At 34.5% G+C, this 25483-nt stretch overlaps 2 protein-coding genes across 3 annotated transcripts in view; both read right to left on the reverse strand.

Moving 5' to 3' along the window:
* LOC124640548 (rho guanine nucleotide exchange factor 17) overlaps window positions 1–25483 on the reverse strand; it is a 120652-nt gene that overhangs the window by 34314 nt on the left and 60855 nt on the right. The window lies entirely within an intron of this gene.
* LOC124640550 lies at window positions 4912–10685 on the reverse strand. The gene has a single exon (XM_047178342.1). The coding sequence runs from the start codon at window positions 10037–10039 to the stop codon at window positions 8828–8830; it is 1212 nt and encodes a 403-aa protein (XP_047034298.1). The 5' UTR covers window positions 10040–10685; the 3' UTR covers window positions 4912–8827.

Here is a 25483-nt window from a genome sequence, read left to right on the forward strand (position 1 = left end):
AGTAGGGGCCATGTTTACATTTTTAAATCATGGAGAACAAAATGACTAGTGGAGGTGCCATAACGGAAAATCGCCTAAGAAAGTAGCGCGCCTAAATGCGGGTGACGAGGAACGTTACTGTTTTCGCCCATACACGCCTTCTTTTGAGCATACCATTTTGTGTAATTCCAAGAATCGATGACAGATATCTCAAAGAATCCGAAGAAGCCTCGTTAGTTCACTCCTAACTGATCGTTTTGGTCATACCCACCGTAAGAATTTGACCTAAACGAAGGCGCCTGACCTACCTTCATTATGGCTCCTCTGCTCATCTTTCCTAACTCCGTATTTTAAATCCACAAAGCGTTTACAGAACTCCATATTGTTGATGCCGTTTACGAGGTTAGATTTAGGTAAAGAGGCCGAGCCAAAAGCCTTCGGGCTGTAAATTATGTTATTATGACATACTTCGTGAATGTACCTTCTATGAAAGCTTTTGCTCTACCCGTTAAGGTTGTGTTATTTGATGCTGTGCGGTTTGTTTTAGTAGTAATTTGAAAAATATTTTCTTATACAACGTAGATACTACTAAGCAGTGTTTTCTTGTGGTTTCACTCGCGTCGAGTGGGAACTACCTCTCGTACTCGGAAAAAACATAGCAGACCTATTTGCTTTAAAAAAAGATATTAATCTGAGATTTATCTATAAACTAAACCAAGGAATTTTTGTAATTGAATTTTTCTTTAAAATCATCGAAATGATTAAATTACCCCACGGCCCCGAAAATACATAAATATACCCAAAACATTACATTATAAAAAAACACCCCATAGGCACCATAACTGCCCTTTACACAAAATTGTCTAGGGGAAACCACATCAAAATGGCCCCCATTCCTATAACCGAACTCATTTCTAATAATGACTATTGTCAACCGCGCTTAATTCTCTGAAGCAAATAACAGCTTCTATCTTTTTTCCTTTTGTAATCTTTTGTTCGTCTGTCAACGCAAATAAAAGGTCAACCCTCCCCGCACGGGGGAAGTTAAATGGGACTTAAAAATTAAGCAAAAGGGACAAAAGTTTGTAAGCTGGTGCAAGCTTTGCCGTACAGTGTTTTGTTCTTTATTTTTTTCTCTTAAATAATTAAATTCTACTGGTTGATATACTTCATTTGAATGTAAATTAAATGATTCGTTTAAATGTTACTTATTAGATAGTAAGGCCTAGTAAAAGTAATTTTTCTGACTGCATTATATTACTGTAAGAACTGGTGGACGAAGACTTCTTGTCATAAAAATATTTTATACCCCTAACTGTAGCGAAATCTCATAAGTTGACTATCAGAAAGCAGAAAAAATCTGTCAGAATCTGATCATGTTTCTTTCAATCTTTACTAATATTATGAATAAGTAAAGTTTGTGGCGGCGTCATTTCTGGGTCAACTAAACCGATTTTTTAAATAACTATGAATAGCTTGTTTATTTGGGCGTCATAGGCTATATTTTTTACCTAGAACGGAATGTACTTCTTCCGGAATGGGTGGAACCACGGGTGATAGCTAGTAATAAATAAAATTCGTCTGAAAGTCAAGGACAAAACTCAATATTGACGTCAGACATCCATAACTCATAGTTTAAACTACCAATGTAAAAATTATATGTCAGACATTAGCACAACTGCCAAGATAGTCGTTATCTATGTGTTTAAATCATAAATAATGAGGCGAAACGTTTGTTTGTATACAGAGGTTCGTCTCTGTAACTAGACCACGGAATATAACAAAAATGAATTCAAATTATAAAGAATACAACATAGAAATAAAGATTTGTTAACAGACGCTAACTTACCTTTTAGTTAATCTGATAAGGAACAAATAGTACAATTATTAATTAAAGAGAAATATAAATCAAATTAGTAACTTAAACAACACCTATCGCTAAATTGTAATAGAATGAAAAAAAAACAGTCAATTTGAGTCCGTTTTAGAAGCCGGTTAAAAAAAAATACCAGACATAAACGAAATATTACCTCTGAGCATTAAAAAAACAAACAACATAACAATAACCCTTAATTTTACAGCCGCCATTTTGAAAAACACGATTAATTCCCGCCACAAATTGGTCACCACACGAGTGTCGAATGCGTTGTCATAAACGGGAATACCTGCTTAATTATGAAAGGTCCTTACAGCGAACACACGCCTGAAACAATTATGAACATTCGCGTATTATGTAAAAAGTTTGCTAACAATTTTCAGTAACTATGTACCTTTTAAAAGGAGTAAGTCGTGGTGGCCTAGTGGGCAAAGAACCAACCTCTCGAGTATGAGGGCGCGGGTTCGATTCCAGGTCAGGCAAGTACCAATGCAACTTTTCAAGTTTGTATGTACTTTCTAAGTATATCTTAGACACCAATGACTGTGTTTCGGATGGCACGTTAAACTGTAGGTCCCGGCTGTCATAGAACATCCTTGGCAGTCGTTACGGGTAGTCAGAAGCCAGTAAGTCTGACACCAGTCTAACCAAGGGGTATTGGGTTGCCCGGGTAACTGGGTTGAGGAGGTCAGGCAGGGCAGTCGCTCCTTGTAAAGCACTAGTACTCAGCTACATCCGGTTAGACTGGAAGCCGACCCCAACATAGTTTGGGAAAAAGGCTCGGAGGATGATGTACCTTTTAAAAGGTTGGCTTAAATGTTGGTACTTTTCAAATGTTTGTAACACAACATGGTGTCGTGGTTGTAATTCTCAGAGGATTAGGCTATATACTTTTGTGTACGTACTAGTTATTTTTTGTGGTTTCACCTAAGGCTTATTTTACTTTTACGTAGAAGTTTTCATCACCTAGGTATTTTCAGGGAATATAAATTTTGTTATGTATTTATCAAAGCTTAAGATAGACATACATATTATATTAATAATAATTAAAAGCTTTTTATATACATTAATATCACTATCACTCTGTTCTAAAATATAAGGTAGTTCACGACATCTATTTTGTCTGTCGTAATCTGAAAAACGACTGCATTTTATGTAGGTTTCACCAATAGAAGCATGTTTCATAAGACAGGTTTCGCTCAAACCGCTATAGTTAAAAGGTGCAACTGGCCCTAAAATTGTTCTTAGACAATTGCTAATAAATTATCAATTAATAAACAAGAGTAAAACAATTGTAGTTAGTAAAATTATGTCAAGCAGGCCTTGTCAGCCTATGGCCTAAACAGACGCACGCAATGTGAATTATACCTACAATAGTCTATTACATTGTCAGCTGTCATAGGTACTGTCATTCTGTCATGCTGTCTACTGCCCCGTTCTTGAGAATTCATTACTATAAATGACAACTAATTAAGCTTTGATTCTGACTGTAAAGGGCGCAAATAGAACTGCAATCAATTATTTTTTAACTGCTTAGTTAAATATGTGTATTTATGTGTATTTTTAATTTAGGTAGCGTTGTGGCTACAAAGATGTTTGATTTGACAGTTTTCAGATCTGTTAGTACCTTCTACGCCTAATAAAAGTTGTAGAAAAGAATTGGCAATGATATGTGCAGTTATGAAATAAGATGAATCTTAATAATCTGGGATTAAAGATGAAATTACATACTTATTTTAAATGAAAAATGAACATATGAACCATCGACGATGGTGGTCGGAAACTGGCGAAAAGATGCTTGTACCCTTAGTTCGAATTAAGAAAATCAAAACAAAAAGTTATCAATACTGAAAATATTACTACCATTTACCCTTTTATGGAACATCTTTATTTTAATCTATTATTTGTTAACAAAACCTACAACCTCGGATGTCTGCGGAGTAGTGTACAAGCACTTACCAGACCTTGTACTACAGTCCAACAGAAAAGCTGAAAGTTTTAATAGCTTTTTATGTAAACGGTACTAAGCAGTGCTTTTAGAAGCAGGAACTTAAAATAATTAGAGTTAAGTAGTTGCAAGGAAAGTGGTGCAAATTAAATTATAATTGAGTAAGGCAATATTGAGATCTTGGTTAAAGGAGCTAGGTTGGTACAAAATTTACTAGAAATTAATGACGATATTATAAACATTATTTAATCTGTGTATTTAGAAAATGCTGTCTTACAAGGGGAACTTTTATACGCCTAGCTTAATCAATCGTAATTTGTAAACAAAATCATTGTGATTCACAACTAAAAACTTTTCGAAAAACCATTGAAATATACACGTCTAATGACCTCGAAAACCTTTAAAAATGGATGTCATAAAACCACTTAACTTCCCCTAGATAATAATTTACAACCTATTTCTGACATGACAATATCTCACGGTTCATTTAGTATACGAGCTTGGTCACCAATTTTTATGCTCTGTCATAGCTTCAAGTTTATTTCTATAGAAATATTCGATTGGTGATAAAAGTGCTTGTATCATTATCGTCATGAAGATTAGGTACTTACAGTTAAATATTAGATACTGCTAGAGGATAAAAAGTAGCCCATAGTTATATAATTTTCAAAAATAACTAGCAAATCAGTTTTTATAATACAAGGACATTATAAAAACTGATTTGCTGGATAGATTCAATGATTGTACGCTAAGTACATATTATATGTACCTACTTTCTATCCTTAGTGTGTGACACGCACCAAGGTGAAAATATAAATAAAATTTCATGGCTTTTTGACTTTCAAGTTTTGTAGATTGTCAATTAATTTTCTGTCTTTTAATCATCAGTCATTCATCAGTCATCTGTGGCGGTTCAGTATATTAATGAATGCATAATAGACAAAATCGTATATATTTTGTGTAAAGAGATTATAACGATATTTTTGGTCCCTAAAACCCAATGGTTGGTTAAGAATAACCTACATTTCTAAAACTCTAGGACATTAATTCCACGACACATTTTCACTGCAATGTATTGGAGTGATGTAGGCAAAATAAAAGAGAACTGTTCAAGTCAACAATTCGTGTAATAATGTAATAATCTAGTGTGTGCAGTTACAAATATAGGGTTAGGCGAGCTGCACACTACACCTTCCCCCTTTTCAAAAAAAAAATGATATTATATTACATAATTCTTTTTTTTTTATTTACTTAAACTCAATTAATACAATGATATTATTATTTTTTATTTTTTTTTTTTACTTAGGCTAAATTAATACAGAATATTATTAGACTTCATACTTTACAAACAAATCCAATAAAACTAAAATTAAACGACATTTTAAGTTACAAACTTTTTTGTATTATTTTTATGAATTATAAATGCTTTATTATCCCTTAAAATTTTAACATTTGGTGAAACATCCTCTATGACTTTGTATGGTCCTAAATAAATCTTATCTAACTTATCTCCTACTTGATTTTTAATTAATACTAAATCTCCTTTCTTATATATTACTGAATTAATAGTATTATCAAAATTCATTTTTCTTATTTTTTTTTTAAATAACAAGTTGTTTCTTGCTTCAGCTTGTGCTCTTTGAAGTCTATACTTTAGTTCTAAAGGATAAGAATCAGGATTATATAAAGGATCAACATATGAATTTTGTTCTATGTTAGATGGTAGATTACAATGTTTACCAAATACTAATTCAAATGGAGTGTATTTTGTCTCAGAGTGGACTGTAGTATTAAATGAAAAGCACCAGAATGGAAGCCAACCGCTCCAATCTGTTTTATTATTATCACACTGAATCCTTAGATAAGCTCCTAAAACCTTATGAGTATTTTCCAAACCTCCAAGAGTCTCATGATGGTAAGCTGTTGAATGCAGTTTTGTTATATGCAATAAATTGCAAATTTCAGTAAATACTGATGACATAAATTCTGTTCCCTGGTCTGTTATTATTTCTGTAGGGATACCATATCTAAGAATAAAATTATTTACAAATGATCGTGCTACTGAAACTGTATCCTTCTTTTCTAAAGGGTAAGCTTCAACATATTTAGTCAGATCACATTGTAATGTCAAAATATATTTATAATTAAAATTGTCTACATCTAATGGACCCATTAAATCTAAACTAACTCTCTCAAAAGCAGTGGATGCCGTGGATGTGATAATCATTGGCTCTTTCGTATGTCGATTGGAATGCTTTTGAATCTGACAATTTTTACATTTCTTTACATATTCTGATACGTCATTAGTCATTCCTGGCCAATAATAATACTTCCTAATATTATTTAACATTCTGTTTACCCCCGCGTGGCCACTGGTGGGTAACAGATGGAAGTCATTTAAGATCACAGTCTTTGTATCTTTGTCAGTAATTCTTGTCACATCTTTAATAACAAGTAACTTGGGGAAACCATCCAAATGACTCATTTCCTTTATAAAATTGTTTACAAATCGTTCATATTGCTTATTTTTAATTATTACGAGTTCGTTTATTTTGATTTGCTTGCAAAGACGTTGTAATTCTCTCGTTAACACACTTACGGTAGACAACGATTGAGAAATAATAAAAATTGCTGACTTTTCAGGCACGAATTTGCAGTTACCATTATCACTATTAAAATGTTTTAATTTTTCTATCTGTTTAAGTGTATTTTGATTATAAAATAGAATCAATTCAATGCTGTCAATAGGTCGTTTGAGGATTTCCACTACTTTAGGTTGATCAGGCCTTGAAGTAGAGGATACCTCCGTAGTCATGTCATTGTTATCACAGTCAGTACGTAACCTACGAGCCTGTGCTCTTGTTATGACCGATACTACATGCTGTTGCATTTCCTTTAAACTGTTGGATGTAATAGGTATCCGGCTCAATGCATCTGCAGCTGCGTTGTGCCGTCCTGGGACGTAACTGATTTCAAAATCGTACTCCTCAAGATATAGTCTAAACTTAGTTAAACGGCTTGAAGGATCGGTCATATTAAATAAGTAAATCAATGGCTTGTGGTCAGTTTTTATATAAAACTTTTTCCCATATAAATAAGGTCTAAAATGTCGAACAGCCCAAACAATAGCAAGTAATTCTAACTCAATCACAGGGTATCGCGTCTCAGCTGGTTTCAAGTTACGGCTGGCATATGCAACTACCTTGCCATTACTATTAGACAGTACGGCGCCTAATCCAAGTTTTGATGCGTCAGTTTGTAACGTAAAATTATTTTTGTCACTAAAGTCTGGATAGTCAAGTACAGTCGGACTAATGAGTATATCTTTTAACTTATTAAATGCTCTCTCGCATTCATCACTCCACACAAACGGTACGTTTTTCTTACATAACGCATTCAAAGGATAGGCTATTTCCGCAAAATTTGGAATAAAACGCCTATAATAGTTAGCGAACGCAACAAACCTCTTGACTTCGTCTACATTCTGTGGGACAGGGTATTTTTGCAGGCATGATACTTTTGATGGTTCGGGAAATATACCTTCTGAAGTGATTTTGTGACCTAAATAAACTATCTCCTTACGCAAAAATTCACATTTTAATGGATTTAACTTCAAATTTACTTTTCGTAAACATTCCAAAATTTTTATGAGGTTCTTGTTATGCGTTTCAAGACAGTTACCTACAACAATACAATCGTCTTGGTAAAGGAAACATGATTTGTAATTTAACCCTGACATCGCTATAGTCATAAGACGTGCAAAGGCACTTGGAGATGTCTTTAATCCCATTGGACATCGTTTCATTTGATACTGCCTATCTGTTGTGAATGCAGTATATTTTCTAGATTTTTTATCTAATGACAGCTGATAATATCCTTGACTGAGATCTAATTTTGAAAAATAAATGTTGTTTGATAGCGAATCTAGGATCTCAGTGATGTTAGGTAACGGAAACTTATCATCTTTTATCCTATTATTGAGTTGGCGATAATCTACTACAAGTCTCCATTTCCTTTCTCCTGACCTATCTGTCTTTTTAGGTACTAATAAAATAGGACTTGACCACTCTGAAATAGATTCTTCTATGATATCATTTTTAATCATTTCATCTATTTGTTTTTGTACCTCGCCTTTCAACGCTTTTGGCAATCGATAAGGCTTGACATATGATGGAGACGCGTCTTCCTTTAGTTGGATTGAATGCTCTATTAAATTAGTTGTTGTGAGCGTATCTCCTGGTAAGTGAAAAACATCTGCATACTTGGCACATATTTTCTCAATGCTTATTTGCTCTTCTTTATTCAGATATGCATGTAGTTGCAAAGTAGCGAGCAAAGTTCTAACTCTATCAACAGATAAACAATCGTCATCAAACTTACAAACATAAAAGTTATCTAGACAACTAACAGTTAATTCTGAAGTGTTTATACTAACTGAACTATCTGTTGTATTTAATATCCTAACAGGAATAAATCCATTATGTGGCTTCGATATTACTCCCGCTGTGTACACTCCTTTATGAACTTCTCTTGACAAAATGACGCAATCACAATTTTGTGACGTCGGGATGTGTTTGATGACTTCGCAACGGGGTGGAATTATAAACGTATTTTTGTTAACATTAACACTAACAGACTCGTTTTGGGATTCTAAAGTCAGTGTACCATCTTTGTAATTTAATACTGCGTTATATTGTTCGAAAAAATCCTGACCGAGTATCCCCTCTGCGGCGCAAGATAAATGTTCAAAAATGTGAAATTTATGATTAAAATTCACATGGTTAATTGTAATATTTAAATAAATATATCCCATAGACTCTAAATTACCACTAATTCCTTTTATAACTATCTTATCCTGTTCTACCAAATTCAATAACTGCCTATGTCGCGACAACCATTCATACTTCAGTACACATAAGCTAGCCCCACTATCGATTAACAAACTAAGATCAATATTACTATCGTTAAGTTGACAATTAACTACACAAAAATTGTTATAACTAAAAATAGAATGAGTACACTGTTTAGGTACGAAAAAACTCTAAATTGTCATTATTATTTGCGACATCATTGCGCAAGTTGTCTTGGCCATTGGACTCTTGCGTGTTATGCTGAACACGCTGATAACGCATCGGACGGCCGCGAAAATGCTGACGCTGGCGCTGACCGCCTGAGTGTTTGCCGCGATTCACGCTATGTGAAGTTCCTTGACCTGTGCTATTTTCATAACAATTATAATTACGATTATAATTATTCTTGGTGTTATAAAAATGCCTATCTCCTCGGCCTCGGAATCCTCTGCTGTTTCCGCGTTTAACATTGTGGTTGGCTCTAAATTGCATAACCTGCTCTTGTGGGTGGAGAGACATAGACTGCTCGTCTACCGCAGTCGTAATAGCTTCAGATAAGGACGCAAACTGTCGCGAGGCAATGATAGTGCTGAGCCGTTTGTCGGTCAAACCATCGCTAAACCTTTTAATTGCAGTCCTTTCATTGAGAGGACGTAATACCTCATATGCATCGCGCTTCTCGTTAGCCTGAGCAATCGTCAAATTTACGAACAACTCCTCGATCTCAGACCCAAATTTTTCTATAGTCCTGCGACCTTGAGTAGCTCTAAATAATTGGGTTTGTAATGCTACCGCCGATTTTTTCGGTAACAAATAAAAGCGAATATCTCCTACCAAACTTTCAATGTCAGCATACGTAGTTTTAAGGCGCAGTTTTGCACTAGGAGAGAGACGTGTTTTTAATACGAAGTCTATTAATTTACTTCTACTGTCGTCATTGATGAGCGAACTATAAAGAAGAATACCATCGATAAGTTGGTTTGTCACCTGCTCCTGGCCATTCATTACCGGCAACAGGGAAATTGCAGTTTTAATATCAAATGAGTCTGACATTTTTGTAACACAGATAGAATATTCTATCAAATCTCTATCGTTAGTTTGACTACTACTATCTCTCAAAGAAAATAAGCTCTTTATTTTCGTAAAATTATGTCGTATCTCATCAATCAATATTTGGCAAATGTCACAAGATTCTTTATCTAGCTTCTGATCTTTAACTTCTTGATTCAGTTGAGTCAAAATACACTCCAATTTACTATATTCTTTTTCAGCTTCTTCTAGTTTCTTAAAACCTAAATTTCCTGTACGTCCATTTGGACCAAGTTTTATTACATATTCTCTTAAATATTTTAACTTAGCATGTAAATCTCGCAATTGTTGTGACATAATTTCCTCAAACTGAATATAAAGTACTTATGCATGACCTTAATAATAACATTTTAAAACAGCGCTTTATAACAAATAACGCAAATAAAAATACAAAAGTGGAGAAAAACTTACATTGCAGTAGGCACGTATTTACTGTCAACGTATATGCAGGTCATGACGTCTCACGTAGCGCGGGTGAATAAACTCCTCAGCATTGGACTCGAACTGACTCCCAGCTGCTCCTCACTGGACCCGTACAATTTATCTCCCGGCGCCCTGCATATCCTCTCATCATAAGGCTTGAGCATTCTCCCGGCTCCCGGCAGCTACACCCTTTTCTGTCTTCTTGTATTGTTTTCATCGCTTCGTCCAAATCTTCTGTGAGAGTTTTTTTTCTGTAGTCGAAAATCTTCTGTAGCTTGAAAATCTTCTGTAGCTTGAAAATCTTCTGTAGTTTGAAAATCTTGCCTTTCTTATTTCTCGTCGCCACAAACTTCTATTCTTCGTAATTGTATTTCTTCATATTTATTCAGCTACTTTCGTATTTTACACATGTTGCAAAATTTTAACTGCTGGCTAAGGGTCGCCATGTATTGGAGTGATGTAGGCAAAATAAAAGAGAACTGTTCAAGTCAACAATTCGTGTAATAATGTAATAATCTAGTGTGTGCAGTTACAAATATAGGGTTAGGCGAGCTGCACACTACAGCAATGTAGTACCATAGGGACTGAATATTTGAGTAGTTTTCATATTTGTTTGGCCTAGTCATATGTATGTGTGGTCCCTAATGACTACATGTATGATAAAAAGCAACCTTGTCGCAGATAGACTGAATTTTGCACAACGTAAATACATAAAAGGTACACAGTTATTATTTATTTATTTCAGAGCTACTCCATTATTAGTTAAAAAAAATATAAATATTATTAAAGCGCGTTTTGCCCAAGTAAAATGGGAATGGGGGGCAAGAGAAAGATTCCAAAATATGTTTTTTTTTTGTTCCATTTTAGGCCGAGAAGTTGGGATACGGATGAGTTCGTAATATTTAGGTAAATTGGAATATAGTAAATGGCTAAAATCGTGTTGTTGCACATAGTAGTTATCGAATACACTTCTTCTACTACACTATTTTACTAAAATTCGAGTGTCTGAGTTTGTGTGTACCGAAACTACCCGTGCATAATTATTTCATTTCTAAATAGTACCTAATAACATGATTGCAAAAATTGAGATATGAAATAAAACCTCATTTTCCCATTTCAACGAGTTAAAAATAATAGTAAACTAAGTACAAGACGAGTTTTTCATCAAACTTAAAAATGCAAGGACTTCATTCCATTCCGCTCAGTAAAGTAATTTGATTCTAAGATTTCTGCGTCTCGTTTCTAGATGCAAATTGATTTTATCCAATAAAAAATCCTAGTAGCTTTGCAAAAATGTTTTCATAAAGAATATAAGGATGTTGGAAAAGTGTATTTTCTTGTAATTAAAAGCTGTGGTTGATTTAATTAAATATAGGTAAGGTTTATTTTTTAATATCAGTGTCTTCAAAGACGTGAAAGGTACACATTTTTGCGTAATATGTATTTATTTTGCTATTTGATTAAATAATACGTGTATGCGTGGTGAATAAGCATATTTCTAGGTTTAATTACGTCCATTTAAAAGGTGCAGGAATAAATTTTCTTACTGGTTCGAAACAAAAAAGAATCTTAAGTATAGCCCACGTGAGACTTTATTTATTTCTCCAATTTAATGAACCCATACTTCCAAAAATCTTTTATAACTTCACGAAAACTTATAATAAAAGTACCCACAAAGTCCTAAACTGGCAAAGTCGGTCAAACTCGGTCATGGATCAATAACCATTTGGATACGAACGCTAACGCATGATCGATGAATAAAGACGGTACACACGGTAGGAATTTATGACCCACATAAAATGAGGAAATATGATTGAAACGTATATTTTTATTATATAAGGGAATATTTGGCCTCCTTCAGACGTTATGAATGTTCGGGTGTCTTGGTAGAACATTATTGGGGGATGTTTTTCGCGTAGTTTGAGGGAATATTGGTGGAATTCATTTCAAATATCAACGATTTCAGATAAATTGGGATTTGTTGTGCTTCGAGACTAAGTTTTAAAATAATATAAGTCCTTTCTTAGACTCTTGACCGATTTAAATGTAATTTGGTATACTGTATAGTCTAGAGTCTGAGAAAGACTACCGGCTGCTTTACCCGGTTGCAGGACGTGGTTCTCCAGGGACGTGGGTGAAACCGCGGGCAGAAGCTAGTATCCTAAAAAATACAATTGGTCAGTTACGTTATTTCAGTGGAACACGGAAGGAAAGCCGGTCATTACGAAATCATAAAGGTTTTGTGCCCTACATAGGGTTTCGCCCTAAGGGTAAATTGTTTTACCCAACTGGTCGAGAGAGGTAAATGTATTTTATACCGCAGTTTGCCTCGTGGGAGCTTAATTGCTTCGTGAATGATTAGGGCTGAAAGAAAATATTGTTTCCTCAATGAAAGGGCAAATATAGTAATTGTTATTTGGGGTGTTAACTGACCAACAAAAAAAAGTTGGCTTATTTTGTGTCCGATAATCACGCTTACAATTTTGTAAGTGAGTCCACCATACACGTTAGATACTATAAACGTGGTCTTTAGTCCAACTTATTATAAAACTTGGTCTTAAAATAAGACCCACTTGAAACTACGTTCAGGCCTTGAACTTCAAGGTCATAGTTTTAACCTAGCACGAAATCCGTACATATCAGTCCAAAATTTACCTGAGCAGCGGTGACGGTAGCAGGCAAGGCATGAGGTTCATCGACCCCACTCCTAGAACTCCGGCTGCCTCGGTCTGAACTCTCTTCTTCCGAGTCCGAGGCATGGAACGAAAGGGACCCGGGACTTGGGTCACTTAGCCTCAACTTGAGGCAGTCTCGACGCATTTTGAGGTTTATCCTTTTTAATTTTACACTGTACTTTGTGACATGTCTTTGGTTATTCTTTGGGAATGTTTCGTTTTTTTTTTAAGATTTTTGGTTTAAATTGTTTTTTGTGTTTTCATTTTTTGGAGCTGGAAATTATTTTCGTATTTTTTAGACACAGATTTTACGGTGCAGATTGACTAGGCTATCGATTTCATTATTGAATTAATGCATTCTCCGAAGAAAATTCGACGAGTATTTCACTGCTCTGTACGTAGCATACAACCACATGAGCAAAATACTTCCATTAAGTTTTAGTTATCATTCTAAATAACTCCTTACACTCTTGGTTATCGAGAAAAAGCTTATAAACTAACGGATCTGCTGAAAGAGATTTCTTACGAAATAAACAGTACCTTTGTACATAATTGATTCTATTTTTCTCCTTGTGTCATCAACAGAGTACCTACAGGAACACTGAAATAAATAAAACAAATTCTTCATTCACAATGCACCAAATAGTGTGTCCAAGACTTAAGCTTGGTAACGCGACACCGCGCCACGTAAGGACTCTGTTACCTCCTTCCATTGTTGCACTTGTGTAACCGGCTTTATTGCGCCTCTCGCCAGTTAGTACAGTTTAGCTAACGAAATAGAATACTACGAATAAGTAGGTATAATTATATGCCGAAATGACAGGTATTTTTTAAGAAATTGTAAATAAAGTCATCGTCCGTAATTGGGATAGAAGGACATGAGAGTCTTCTGAATGAAAGGCCATATTGCGTGGTTGAAAGTTTTAAAAATATAATCTATAATACAATTTGCTCATAATTTGCATAAATAAGCCCAAAAGGAAAAGTGTAACAATTAAACTGGTAGCTAGGATTCTATTAACCGAGCATTGAGACCAGAAGGAAACTACATAGAGAAAGTCGCGGTTTGATACTAGTATCATCTATTCACACAAAAATATTCATAATAAAGCAACGATAAAAAGTGTGTTGTGTAAAACTTTTGTACCTATCTTTGTTTTTATATTTATACTAGCTGTTGCCCGCAACTTCGTCTGCGTGGGCAATATAGAATAGTCAAAATACTACTTATCCCGCAGGTGCATTCTTTCACGTGACAGTATAATTAGGATTAGCACTTAGCAGTCGCATAGATTCATTGATCAAGGTTGTGTTGTGGATGTGACCATTTATCTAAACAAAAGAAGTAAAGTTTGTGACGTTGTGAATATCTCTGGATCTAGTATATTTATATTTTGTGAGCATTTGGTATTCGAAAACATTTAGAGTACCCGCACACTGAAGACTAAATAGTTGGCCGACAGTTTACCCAATGGATGGTTTTCTTTTTACGTAAGTAAATCGTGAATTAAATCAAAGTTTTAGGTCAGGGGCCCGATTCTCCTAATTTTACTTAAGCGACATACGATTCATATTCGACTGAGATTCAATCCCGACTCAATTACGATTGAAGCGTATGTGGCATTCCTCTATTTTTTCATATAACGTTTTTATCCTTTTCTGTCATTCAATAATGAATCATTTTGTCTGCAAATGATTTACGATTGCAATATGATTGTAGAGCAAACTACCGTATAGACCAAAATCACCAAAATAGCAGACCAATCGCAAACCAATCGAATGTCGTTGGAATACGATTGGTCTTATATTAGTAGCAGAATGCCCGATATGGTTATAACTGCTATTGCGATCATATTGCGATTCAATTTCTATTTGATTTTGACATTATTAACTTAGGAGAATCGGGCCGCAGTCTGATACCGGACAAATACCTGAATGGTTGTTATGTGCGTACATTCATATTCATACTGATTTATGAGCCCGAAACTGTCGGCCGACTAAAAGTTTGCAGTTTACAGTAGTTTTGTCATGTTTACTTTGCGAAGTATTCCTGATATTTGGAGCGAATAGAAACGGTTTGGTCTCGAATCATAAACACTGATTCGTTAAGTACGAAGCTGATTTCAACAACTGGAATTCGCATTGTGGCGTCGACTGCTCGCAATGAAATCTCACCCACTGTGTGTCACTATGATATTACAAAAATGTTATCTTGAGTAAAGTTTTACTTAGTGATTGTTAGTGCTATATACACATAGGTATTAAACTTACACGGTAGAAAAATTTGTTGTGTATAGTTCATAAATACATATCATTACGAAGGCCGAGCTTTTCTACCCGACTGCCAAGAATACTTTTTACAATTTCTGTACACGTGCATGTAAGTAAAGTGTAATCCAAATTAGGATTTTTGCAGCAGTTAGGTACTATTTTTTTTTCTTGAAAACTTCAAAGGTTTTGGACATTCGAAAACATCAAATAATATTCAAAGGAGTATTTAATAAAGGTACTACAAGACGGACAATTTATAACCGTAGTTCAGACATGCAAATTCCAAAGACCACATCTATGTAGTTCAATGATATACTCCAATATCAATTAGAAGTCGTAAACACAGAAATTGAAATGTAAACTAAGTCCGATTGATTCGCAAATGTGTCTGTATACTCCTTTTGTTTACAATGGTATGGAATGAAATAAACCAGTTCGGATATGTCTAGAAGTAATGTGTTTTGAGCTAGGTAGTTATGCTGCGGGTTGTTCGAAAGAGTTACCGCGGCCCTGGTACATAAAAGCCTACGACGGAACACGACGGTTTTTAGTCAGTAAGAGTCTGACACTCCCTCCCCGCTGCTAACCCACAGCGGGAGGGGTCATTTGTACTTGTAAGAACAATATGAGTCATGGTTATACGTATTTAGTGTTAAAGAGTTGGAAAAAGGGCATGCAATTTGGGGAAAATTGCTTAAAAATTTCATTTTTTTGTAGTATTGTATTCTACCAAATTATAGACTCTAAACTTACAATTCACTATGACGTTATATTAAGAGCAATTGGAGGTCCAGATCAAAACAGGAAATAAGCCCAACAGTTTATTTTTCATCGGTACCTTTTAAAAACAGGTGTACCATACCAAGAATCTCCACTATTTCGTATTTATTCTAAATGAATGTAGTACTTAGGAAAGCATAACACAATAAATTATTTTACATAACACGGTTACGCTAACCTGCCATTAAAGTCTAATTATATTACGGTTATAGTTGACTAGCTTCCGCCCGCGGCTTCGCCCGCTTCGAATTCGGTTATATCGCGTTTCCAAGAGAACTCTTCAAAAGTTCGGGATAAAAACTATCCTTTGTTCTTTCTCAAGGTCAACTCTATCTCTGTACCAAATTTTATTAAAATTTGGTTTAGACGTGAAAGCGTAACAGATAGACAAACAGAGTTACTTTCGCATTTATAATATTAGTAGGGATTTAAACAGCTCTCAAGAGCAATTTTGATAAATACTAGTTGCTTCTAACAACCTAGGTTTTTCTCGTCAATTTGTAAAATGAACCACTTTTTGCGTCGCTACAAGTTAATCAAAGTTGGAAGTGCAATTTTGTAGCACTTTCAGCCATAATGAACATGGAATCAGTTTATAAGTAGATGTTTTATTACTACACGTTCTGGTTCTGACATTTTTATAAATGAATAAACTTTATTTTGCTAACATTCGTTATGACATTTGAGTTTTGCAGGGTCAACTTTCCTTTCCAAAAACTGTCGACAGTCGATAAGCAAAATTATAAATTCCATTTCTAAACGATATTTTGATTATAAACACAAACCAACACAAAATACGTTCCAAATATTCTAACACCTACCATAAATTACAGCTAGTTTTCATCAATACAATCCAAAAAACAACAACAGAACATTAGAAACAAAAGAACTTAATAAGATAATTGGATGAACCGCGCTCACAATGGTACGCAATATCGTTTTGTCATTTCAAGCATCGCAATCCGTCCTCTATCTATTGATTCTGATCGGGAAAAGCCGCTGGAAGCCGCTAGTCTATTATGAAACGTCGGATTAAAAACTTCGACTAGAAAAACGTCTATTAGCAGTATAACTGGAACGTTGAAATCTTAGTTGGCATCTACTTCATTAGTTATGTTTATTTTAGCACCATTCTTTGCTATCATCATATCTTTGTCTAGAACATTTTTATATCGTTCTATTTCATATCTTACACGTTCCTAAGCTTCTGAATTACCATTAATGTTCTCAGCCAAGTAAACTTTCACATCTGCTGTCTAAATCCATTTGGCAATGTTTTGCATCTATTGCCTAGGTAGTGTTGAACAATGATATCTTAGAATTGCATTTTCATAGACAGCTGGCATAGAATGCACTGAAACCTTGCTTGAAATATTGTCAATGGTGAATTCATAGCTAGTAGCAGCCATTTATCAAAATGAAGTGCTCATAAACAAATAGTTTGACATAATTATATGAAGCAGAGAAACGAGCGTGAGCCATAACATCCGAAAACAAAAAAACAGCACGCAAAATTATTGTGATCTTTATTCCCAATATAAATCGCATTATACTAACAAACACCTTGAGCATGACTAACTCAGCTACGAATAATTAAAATTAAGGAATGCAAAATGTAAATACTAATGTCATGATTGAGGAAACTAAAACTATAAAATCTACCAGAAAAGATACTTTAGTGTAGCATAACAATGATGGTACAAGGACTTTCTAAATATAATGGTATTTCGTAAAATTATATGGTGTGGCGTGTTATTGAGCTGAAACACATTCATCAAGTGGTCTTGGTGAATTACTAAACTATATATCACGGACTGGATTAGATTGGAGGCAGGTGGATGGGGACGCCAATGCGAAAGTAATGGCTGCATTACTGCTTACCTTGAGGGAAATAAGATTGGTGATAAATTGAGCTGCGAAATAGGCTTGGGATAAGACAATGAAGCAATGCAATAGATTGATGTTTTACTGAATATTCTCAAAGTATACCACAATACTCTTCCAATCTCTAATGACCTTTCTGCTTACACCACAATTGGTAGGTAAATCAATGAGCAAATGAGCCTTACATATAGTAAAATGGTACTCAAACTAGCAATCTATTACACAATACTCGGATTCTAACTATTTTATTTCTTCTATCATACCGTGTCCCGCTTCTCTCTCGAACAAAAATGACATAACAATTCCAAGACACGTTCCACGTGCGATGTCACGAACATTTTTACAGCGACTGAAGATCGCAAATAAGTGCTTTAAAGTTCAGAATATTGCACTACCTTCTTTGAACTAAGTTGCTGTGTTAAAGGAATTAGGGGTAATGGCCTAACAGCCTTTAATACTGGAGGTATAAACTCGTATAGACGTGTTTGAAGGATTATCAGATTAGCCAGCAAATGCTTAGGGCTTCCTATCAACAAGGGATCAAAACAGGTACCTAAAGTAAAGTATTCCTCAATATTTAAAACAGACCCTCAATATGAAGGTGTTGAATTATTTATGTGGATTCTTGTCTCGAAATCCAGATAATCCAATGATGAACCTTTTTGGAGAGGTAAGAATTCATGCAGAAGATTTTTAATTTAAAGTTAATATGTGAATGCAAAAGGCAAAGCTTTTGAGGCTCTGTTAATTACTTTTTGCTGGGAATTATAAACATGAGGATTTTATACTAGTATGTCTATTTTTGTGCTCGTGCTAAATGCAATTGTGTCTAAATTACAGTTGAAAAAGACGAAACATAACGGGATGGCTTTTGTTTAGTTTATTTTCTTAAACCCATTTTGTCATTTGTGTTTTAAATATTTAAAAAGATTCAAGTTAAAACTAAGAAAATAATGATAAACAGTTACATTAAGAAATGGTTAAGACTGAACGCAAGCTAACATTTCCTGAAATCTGTTCGAGTATCCCGCCCAATTGTTCCAATCAGCGCAACAACTAGTATTTGACCTTTAACAATAGCTTTCGAAGACCTATTTGAATTAAATATGAGACTTCACATTAGTATCACGGAGAAAATAGGCGCGTAATAAGTAAATTCTACACAATTTCTGGGAACAAGTCGTTTTAATGCGCAGTCACTGTAAATAATGATGACAATAATCAGCTATAACCTATAGACGCTTATAATCTAAAAGGTATAGGATATCTACATAATAATCAAAAATATATGAATGAAATGAAAATTGGTATTCCTAAACCTAACCTTTAAATAAAGAGGCAACGAATTATTCAAATATTTTTCATTATCAAAACAAATTCCTCAAAAGATACTCTTATTACTTTTTAAGACCTCAAAACTCAGACTCCTTTGCCAAATTCCTTACCAACAAAGGAAAAATGTGGCTTTGAGGTTGCTTAATCATACTTTTTGCATGTCGGCTATGATTTGTTTGTTATAAATTCCAGAATAAACTTTGACCTTTAACGTTTTAATATTCGAAGGAGGTTGTACGTATTTTCTTCTTTTTTAAAATTATGGCACGCATATTCTAGAATGAGTACTGAGGGACCAAAATGGCAAAAGAGGTTGGTTGATACATTAATATAGCTGATGTTATTTCGTTTAGGCTTGTAAAGGTTTATGATTCTGTAATCTATCAGCTTTATTGAGTACGCTTGTACGAGAAATTGCGCTGTTTATTAGTTGAAAAGGTCACCTTTATTAATTGCTTTAAAAACATATTCGATCGAAATTGATTAGTTTGGATTTGCAAAAACGTGTCTCTGAGTGAAAGCAACAGATGTAAGATCTCTCTTATCAATTTATTTAACACATTGCAATTGAAATTATATTTTAAAATCTGGGTCAATAAAGTGTAAATTTAGATTTTCAGGGCCAAATATTGAGCAAAACAACAAAAATGTTACTGAAGCAAGTAACAAAACAATTTTCTACAAAATTATCAGCAATAGTAACATAGGATAACGCGATTTACAACAATATTATCGCGTACAACAATTTAATTTTCCTCGTATTCGCACTAAAAAAGCAAACAACATTTAAAAATACAATCATCAAATCTCATACATACGTAAATTTAATAATGTTTACATCGAATGCGTTGAATGAAACGTATTCTGAATCGAATTAGGTTTATTTATCCAGCCTGACATCCAATTATGGGAAAATTCCTCGGAAAACATAGTAGGACGCGTAACGCACTTGTCTGATGTAGCGAAATAATCGTCTATTCGGTGAAAATACACGCAATATTTAGTACGACGGCCATGCCGATCTGCACCGTAAAACGCTTATAAACACTATTTTTGTATCGTTATTTTGTAAACGTAATCGATTAAGAACAGAACACAGATGATAATCACCGATCGTTCGGATCACAGAGGAATTTTTATTTGGTACTCGATATTTGAACTGGCTGTTGTATTATTTTTAATATATATTTTTTTCCGGCGAGGGAAAAACGCGCGGGGTTGCGTTTGGGAGCGCGTAACGACGCCCACCGACGACAGTGGCGCCGCGCGCGGCACTGACTGAAAATTAACTGGCTTCGGGCAACAGGAACGTTCCATTTTACCAGCAAATTTACAAATTGCGTGTCGCTCAACCTTATTGTCATTGTCATAGAGTTGTTATTTCCTCATTCTGGTTGTTTGCTAGTAATATTATGTGTATCTATATAGGTATCAGGATGTCCCTTTTGTTCGAAGCGTGCTTGTTCCGCTCATTTGAGTAGATTCCGTTTCATTTGGGCAGTATATAATCGTTACATTAATTTCTGTCTAGTATTGTCTCCACCTGTTTGTTATTCTCCATAAATGCAATATTTATTCACCTTTCTCATAAACTGCTTACTGTAAAAATCAATACTCATGAATTTTCAAAATAAAAAAAAAATTGTATAATTTGGTGAATTCAGCGTTTTTCAGTTCAGTGATTGATTAGGATTTGAAAATTGCTCATACTCAGCATTTCTTCTTGGCGCGCTGTTACTCTACATTTCTTAGATCGATATTAATGAGACGTTCATTCACGGTATCTTAATAAGCTTCTTTGCGAAAATTATGTTCTGCACAGTTTTCCTGATTATTTTATATAGAAGAACGTTTTTATTCTTATTAGATTCAATTACATGTTTTCTCAAAGTCCTTTCTGTAAATTATTAAATTAAACGAATCAAATACACAAACGATAGTTATTGTCGCTTTGTGTTTTCTAGTATTATAACCCTTATCTTTATTAAGTCGACTGAAAAAACATACAACTTACCCACACAAACACCTAAAATTAAAAATAAAACACGGCCTTGAACCGCGGTCAACCAAACGCTCCCCATATACGTACAGCGATTCATAAATTATTAATTTTTCGTTCCATACTATTCTGGTTAAAAGAGAGCTCGTGGGTAATTTGCCCAAGTCAATCGATCTTAGGGTAAGCAAAGCTTGTTGCGGTCCGTGGATGTCAAATTAAAGGAATCACATTTTCATCAAGCAGAAGTTGAAATCATCATATATTTCTGTATATAATTTTATGAATACAAAATATGTTGTGAAGGGGATCTTACCCTTACCCCATATGCCTATGTTTGCTTAAATCTTTAAAACTGCGCAACGGATTTAGAAGCGGTTTTTTTAATAGATAGAGTGACTGAAGATAAAGATTTATATGTAAAATAACAACCATTACATAGTGGAGAAATACTGTTATTTTTGAGATTTAGGAGGGCCGGGTCGGGTTGCTAGTACACAATAATTATAATTGACTAGCCCTTGTTAGGTCCTTTTGCATTTAGGTAATTATAACATCTGATAGTATCAGCAAATTAATGGATTTAAAGGATCTCAATCATTCATCAACTTTAAAGACAAAAATCTCAAGCATTAACCCTACTGCCGCCGACGTGGTACAAAAGGCCCAGCTATTATTCGATTTATTAATAACTTCGACCCACTTCGTTCAACCACCTGTCATATCGTATTATTAATCTGTCGATGTCTTCAGAATATTCATTATAAAACGCTCGTTCTATTTACAGTCTATTTGATACTAATGTGTTTGGAATATCGTGATTATAGTATTGGCAAAGTAGTTCGTTGGCTTTTGTCAACATGGTTCTGGTTTGAGTTTGAATGGCATTAAAATGGTACTTAGAGCTACAAGATTTATCGTTTGGTTACATTAATTTCTGTCGTATAAGATTTCTGAAATTTACACAATTCTATGAGAGAAAATAAAAATGTTGCGGTATTTTTAACCAACTCATGCATTGTTTGAAATAGGATTATTTATTTATTTTTCTTTCGAAGGAAAAAAAAAACAAAAGCTCATCGGGCTACCATTTGTTTCCTACTTTACCGTTTCGTCCTAACCTTACACAGTTTATTCGTATTGCGAACACGTTACCCTCCTTTGTAAAAGCCGCCGCGTTGAATTTTAAATGAAACACTTTATTAAAAGTTAGCACTTTTCATAGATTACACCATTTTAAATTAATTTGATCCTTGGGAATACATGGGCTTATTTCCTTTTTAATATTAATGAGGTAATATTGACTTAATGGTTTGATAGATACCCATGTTAATTATTTAGACCAATTAATTGTATTGTGTTTATCAAAATATGTAAAGTATATATAGTTTGTTAATTGTGTCAACACCCATAACACAAACTGAGAAATAACTTACCATGGGGCCTACCGACCGTGTGCGAAGATGTATATTTATATTTATTATGTATTAAAAATATTAACAAAAACCCACAAAAAATATTAAAAGCATATTCAAAAACTCCACGACACCACATAAATACGAAATATCCGCGCATAATAAACTGAGCATTCATCTCTCGCACAATAATTTATAACATTTATACCGTCCACAAACTAACTCTTTCCTTTATCCCCTAAAGAGACGTTAACGTCGAAAAGTTTTGACAGATACAAATCATCAACGTAATTAATAATAAACTGAAAATAAACCCGGTCCGCTTCATCACTTTGTTTGTTTGTTTGTAGTGGGTAAACTCAAAAACTACTGCAAGGATTTCAAAAATTCTTTCACCATTAGAAAGCTACATTATCTGCGAGTAACATAGGCTGTATTTTACCCCGGTACAGGCAGTAGTTTCTACGGGATGCGGGTGAAACCACGAGAAAACGGCTGGTTCATAATAAACTGAAAATAAACCCAGTTCGCTTCATCATAAGGCCGGAATTTAGCCGAGCGCTAAAGGTTTAAGTGAGATCCAATTATTGGGCGGAAGTAGAAGAAAAGGTATGCTGTGTTTCTAGAGAACATTTTTGCCATGCGTTTTGAATAAGTTTGTTCTAAAAGCGTCTAAAGATGCTTGTGAAGAATAATATAATAATTGAGTAAGGAAGTCTGCATAACTGAAAGATAAATGTTTCTTGTAGGTATTTTTTGAACTTACAGTTCTATAGAGTCAATACTTTATTTCCGATCAGACAATGAATTCATCTTGTTAAATGAAAGGAAAACTATTGCTTTGTTAACCTAAGATTTAGCCCACAAACAACATTTTAAATGAGATGAAAAACCCTGCAAATAAATTTTCTATTGCACATTTCTAAAGTGAAGTTTCCAAAATAAATTGCTGAAAGAAACTAGAATACCTACATACACATGATTCAAGATCTCAACTGTACCGAGGAAGTGTAATATTCACGGACTATTAAAACTTTTCATTTCAAAGAGAAATACCTATTAATCTCTTTAAATATAATTTAGGCGCCATGATGGATATAAATAAATACATTGCGCAAAGCAAGTACGTAGACGTTTACGAATTCTTTATTTTTTACGAGTTTAAAAAAAAAAACACTTTCTAGTTGTAAAACTAAAATAATCAGTTAGCTGAAAGCTACAGTATCCTTGAATGAAATAGCTCCGCTGCTAATCTGGCTAAATGCACTTAATTTATTAGATAGTATTTAGTATTCATATTATACACTATTTGCCATTCCGAGTTGACTACTCAAGACTTCACATAGTCCAATATAAAGGACCAAAATCCTACAGCGCTTGCGCAAAGCGTCAAATGGCTGACTTAAAAAGGGCAAACTAACTTGACGAAATCTGTACATACCTATCCATTCTCCACAGATCTATCACTTCGTAAAAATAAAAAGATAAAACCGAAACACAGTATTAAACACAAGTAAAAAATACTAAATGATAGTGAAGATAGTATAGTTATGATGGGATATTACTGTTAAGGCATAAATATTTGCTCCCAAAGGATAGTGAAGACCCATTCACAGTAACGGTGGCAGTAAATTCAAATTTGCTTTTCCCTGAAGACTTAAGCTGTAGGTATGCACCATTCACCAATGCATGATGCGTTTTTAACAATCCAACACCTTTTTTTTACCAGTCCTTGAGTCTGTTTTCACTAATGAGATCTTGATATCAGACCAATATTTCAAAGAAATGCAACCCAAAATACAACTCAGGCCTCATTTCACTGGGCTTACAAGACAAAATACCGTGGTATTCGTTTAAAAAAGTCATCTATTAAAATTCAAAAACAAATAGACCTTCCTCAAACCCACGTAAGTGTCAAAAGAGCATACAATTACACAGAAAATAGAACTAGTATACACTAAGCTAAGAGCAATCAGACAACGGACATTTGACTGGGTATTGATGCAAACCTAGGTACCTATATATTACGTGTAAACAAGATGATGCAAATGTGTGGGTGTATACAACCTCTGTGTGGGTGTCGGGGAAAATTCATGAATAGAATCACGTGTTTTAATGTCTGATTGATTTTGTTATTACTATTGCGTTAGACGAGGATGTATTTTGATGGGTGTTTTGTGGTGTTGAGTTAAATGGATTGTGAGACAGAATGGCAGACTCTTTACTAGAAGAGATAAGATTTCAAATATCATTTTTGACCGACTGCTGAAAAATGAGGAGGTTCTCAATTCTTTTTGCAATATGTTTACAGAGCTCCTTCTAAACTTAACAGACGCGCGGGTCGATAGATCGCAATGCTTGGCGTTATCGGACCGTGTATGACCGTCTTGTCATGATGAATTCCTCCGTGTTTCGGAATGCACGTTAAACTGGAGGATCCCAGCTAGTATTCGAACAGCCGTCGTTGGGGTATTCAGAAGCTAGAAAGTCTTACCAAGGAGAATCGGGTTGCCTCGGTTGCGAGGTAAATGAGACCAGATAGGTAGTTTCCCCAAGTTAAACATTGATACGCAGCTGCAACTGGTTAGACTGGAAACCGACCCCAACATAGCTGGGCAAAAGCTAGATCATACAGATCATTATGTCTTTAGTCTTCAGCAGCCATGCAATGACAACTTTATTTTACTTTCTTAAAGACAAGACCCTGGGCAACATTTTAATTATTTTTTTTTGTTCTCCCTTAAGAACTATATATATTTCTTTTTGTTATAATAGCTCAAAAATAAGCGGAGGAGTAAATGTCAAAAGTGTTTTATTAAAAGAAATAACAAATTCTTGAGTAAAAAATAACTGTCACAAAAATAAGAAACATTATCTTGCAATGCTTGTCAACAAATTAGCGGAGTCCCTTGACTTAACATTCCTGAGACAAAACGAAAATATATTTTCAGTTTTTGTATGT

The sequence above is a fragment of the Helicoverpa zea genome, chromosome 21 (genome assembly GCF_022581195.2).
Source record: "Helicoverpa zea isolate HzStark_Cry1AcR chromosome 21, ilHelZeax1.1, whole genome shotgun sequence".
In the NCBI taxonomy this organism is placed as follows: Eukaryota; Metazoa; Arthropoda; class Insecta; order Lepidoptera; family Noctuidae; genus Helicoverpa; species Helicoverpa zea.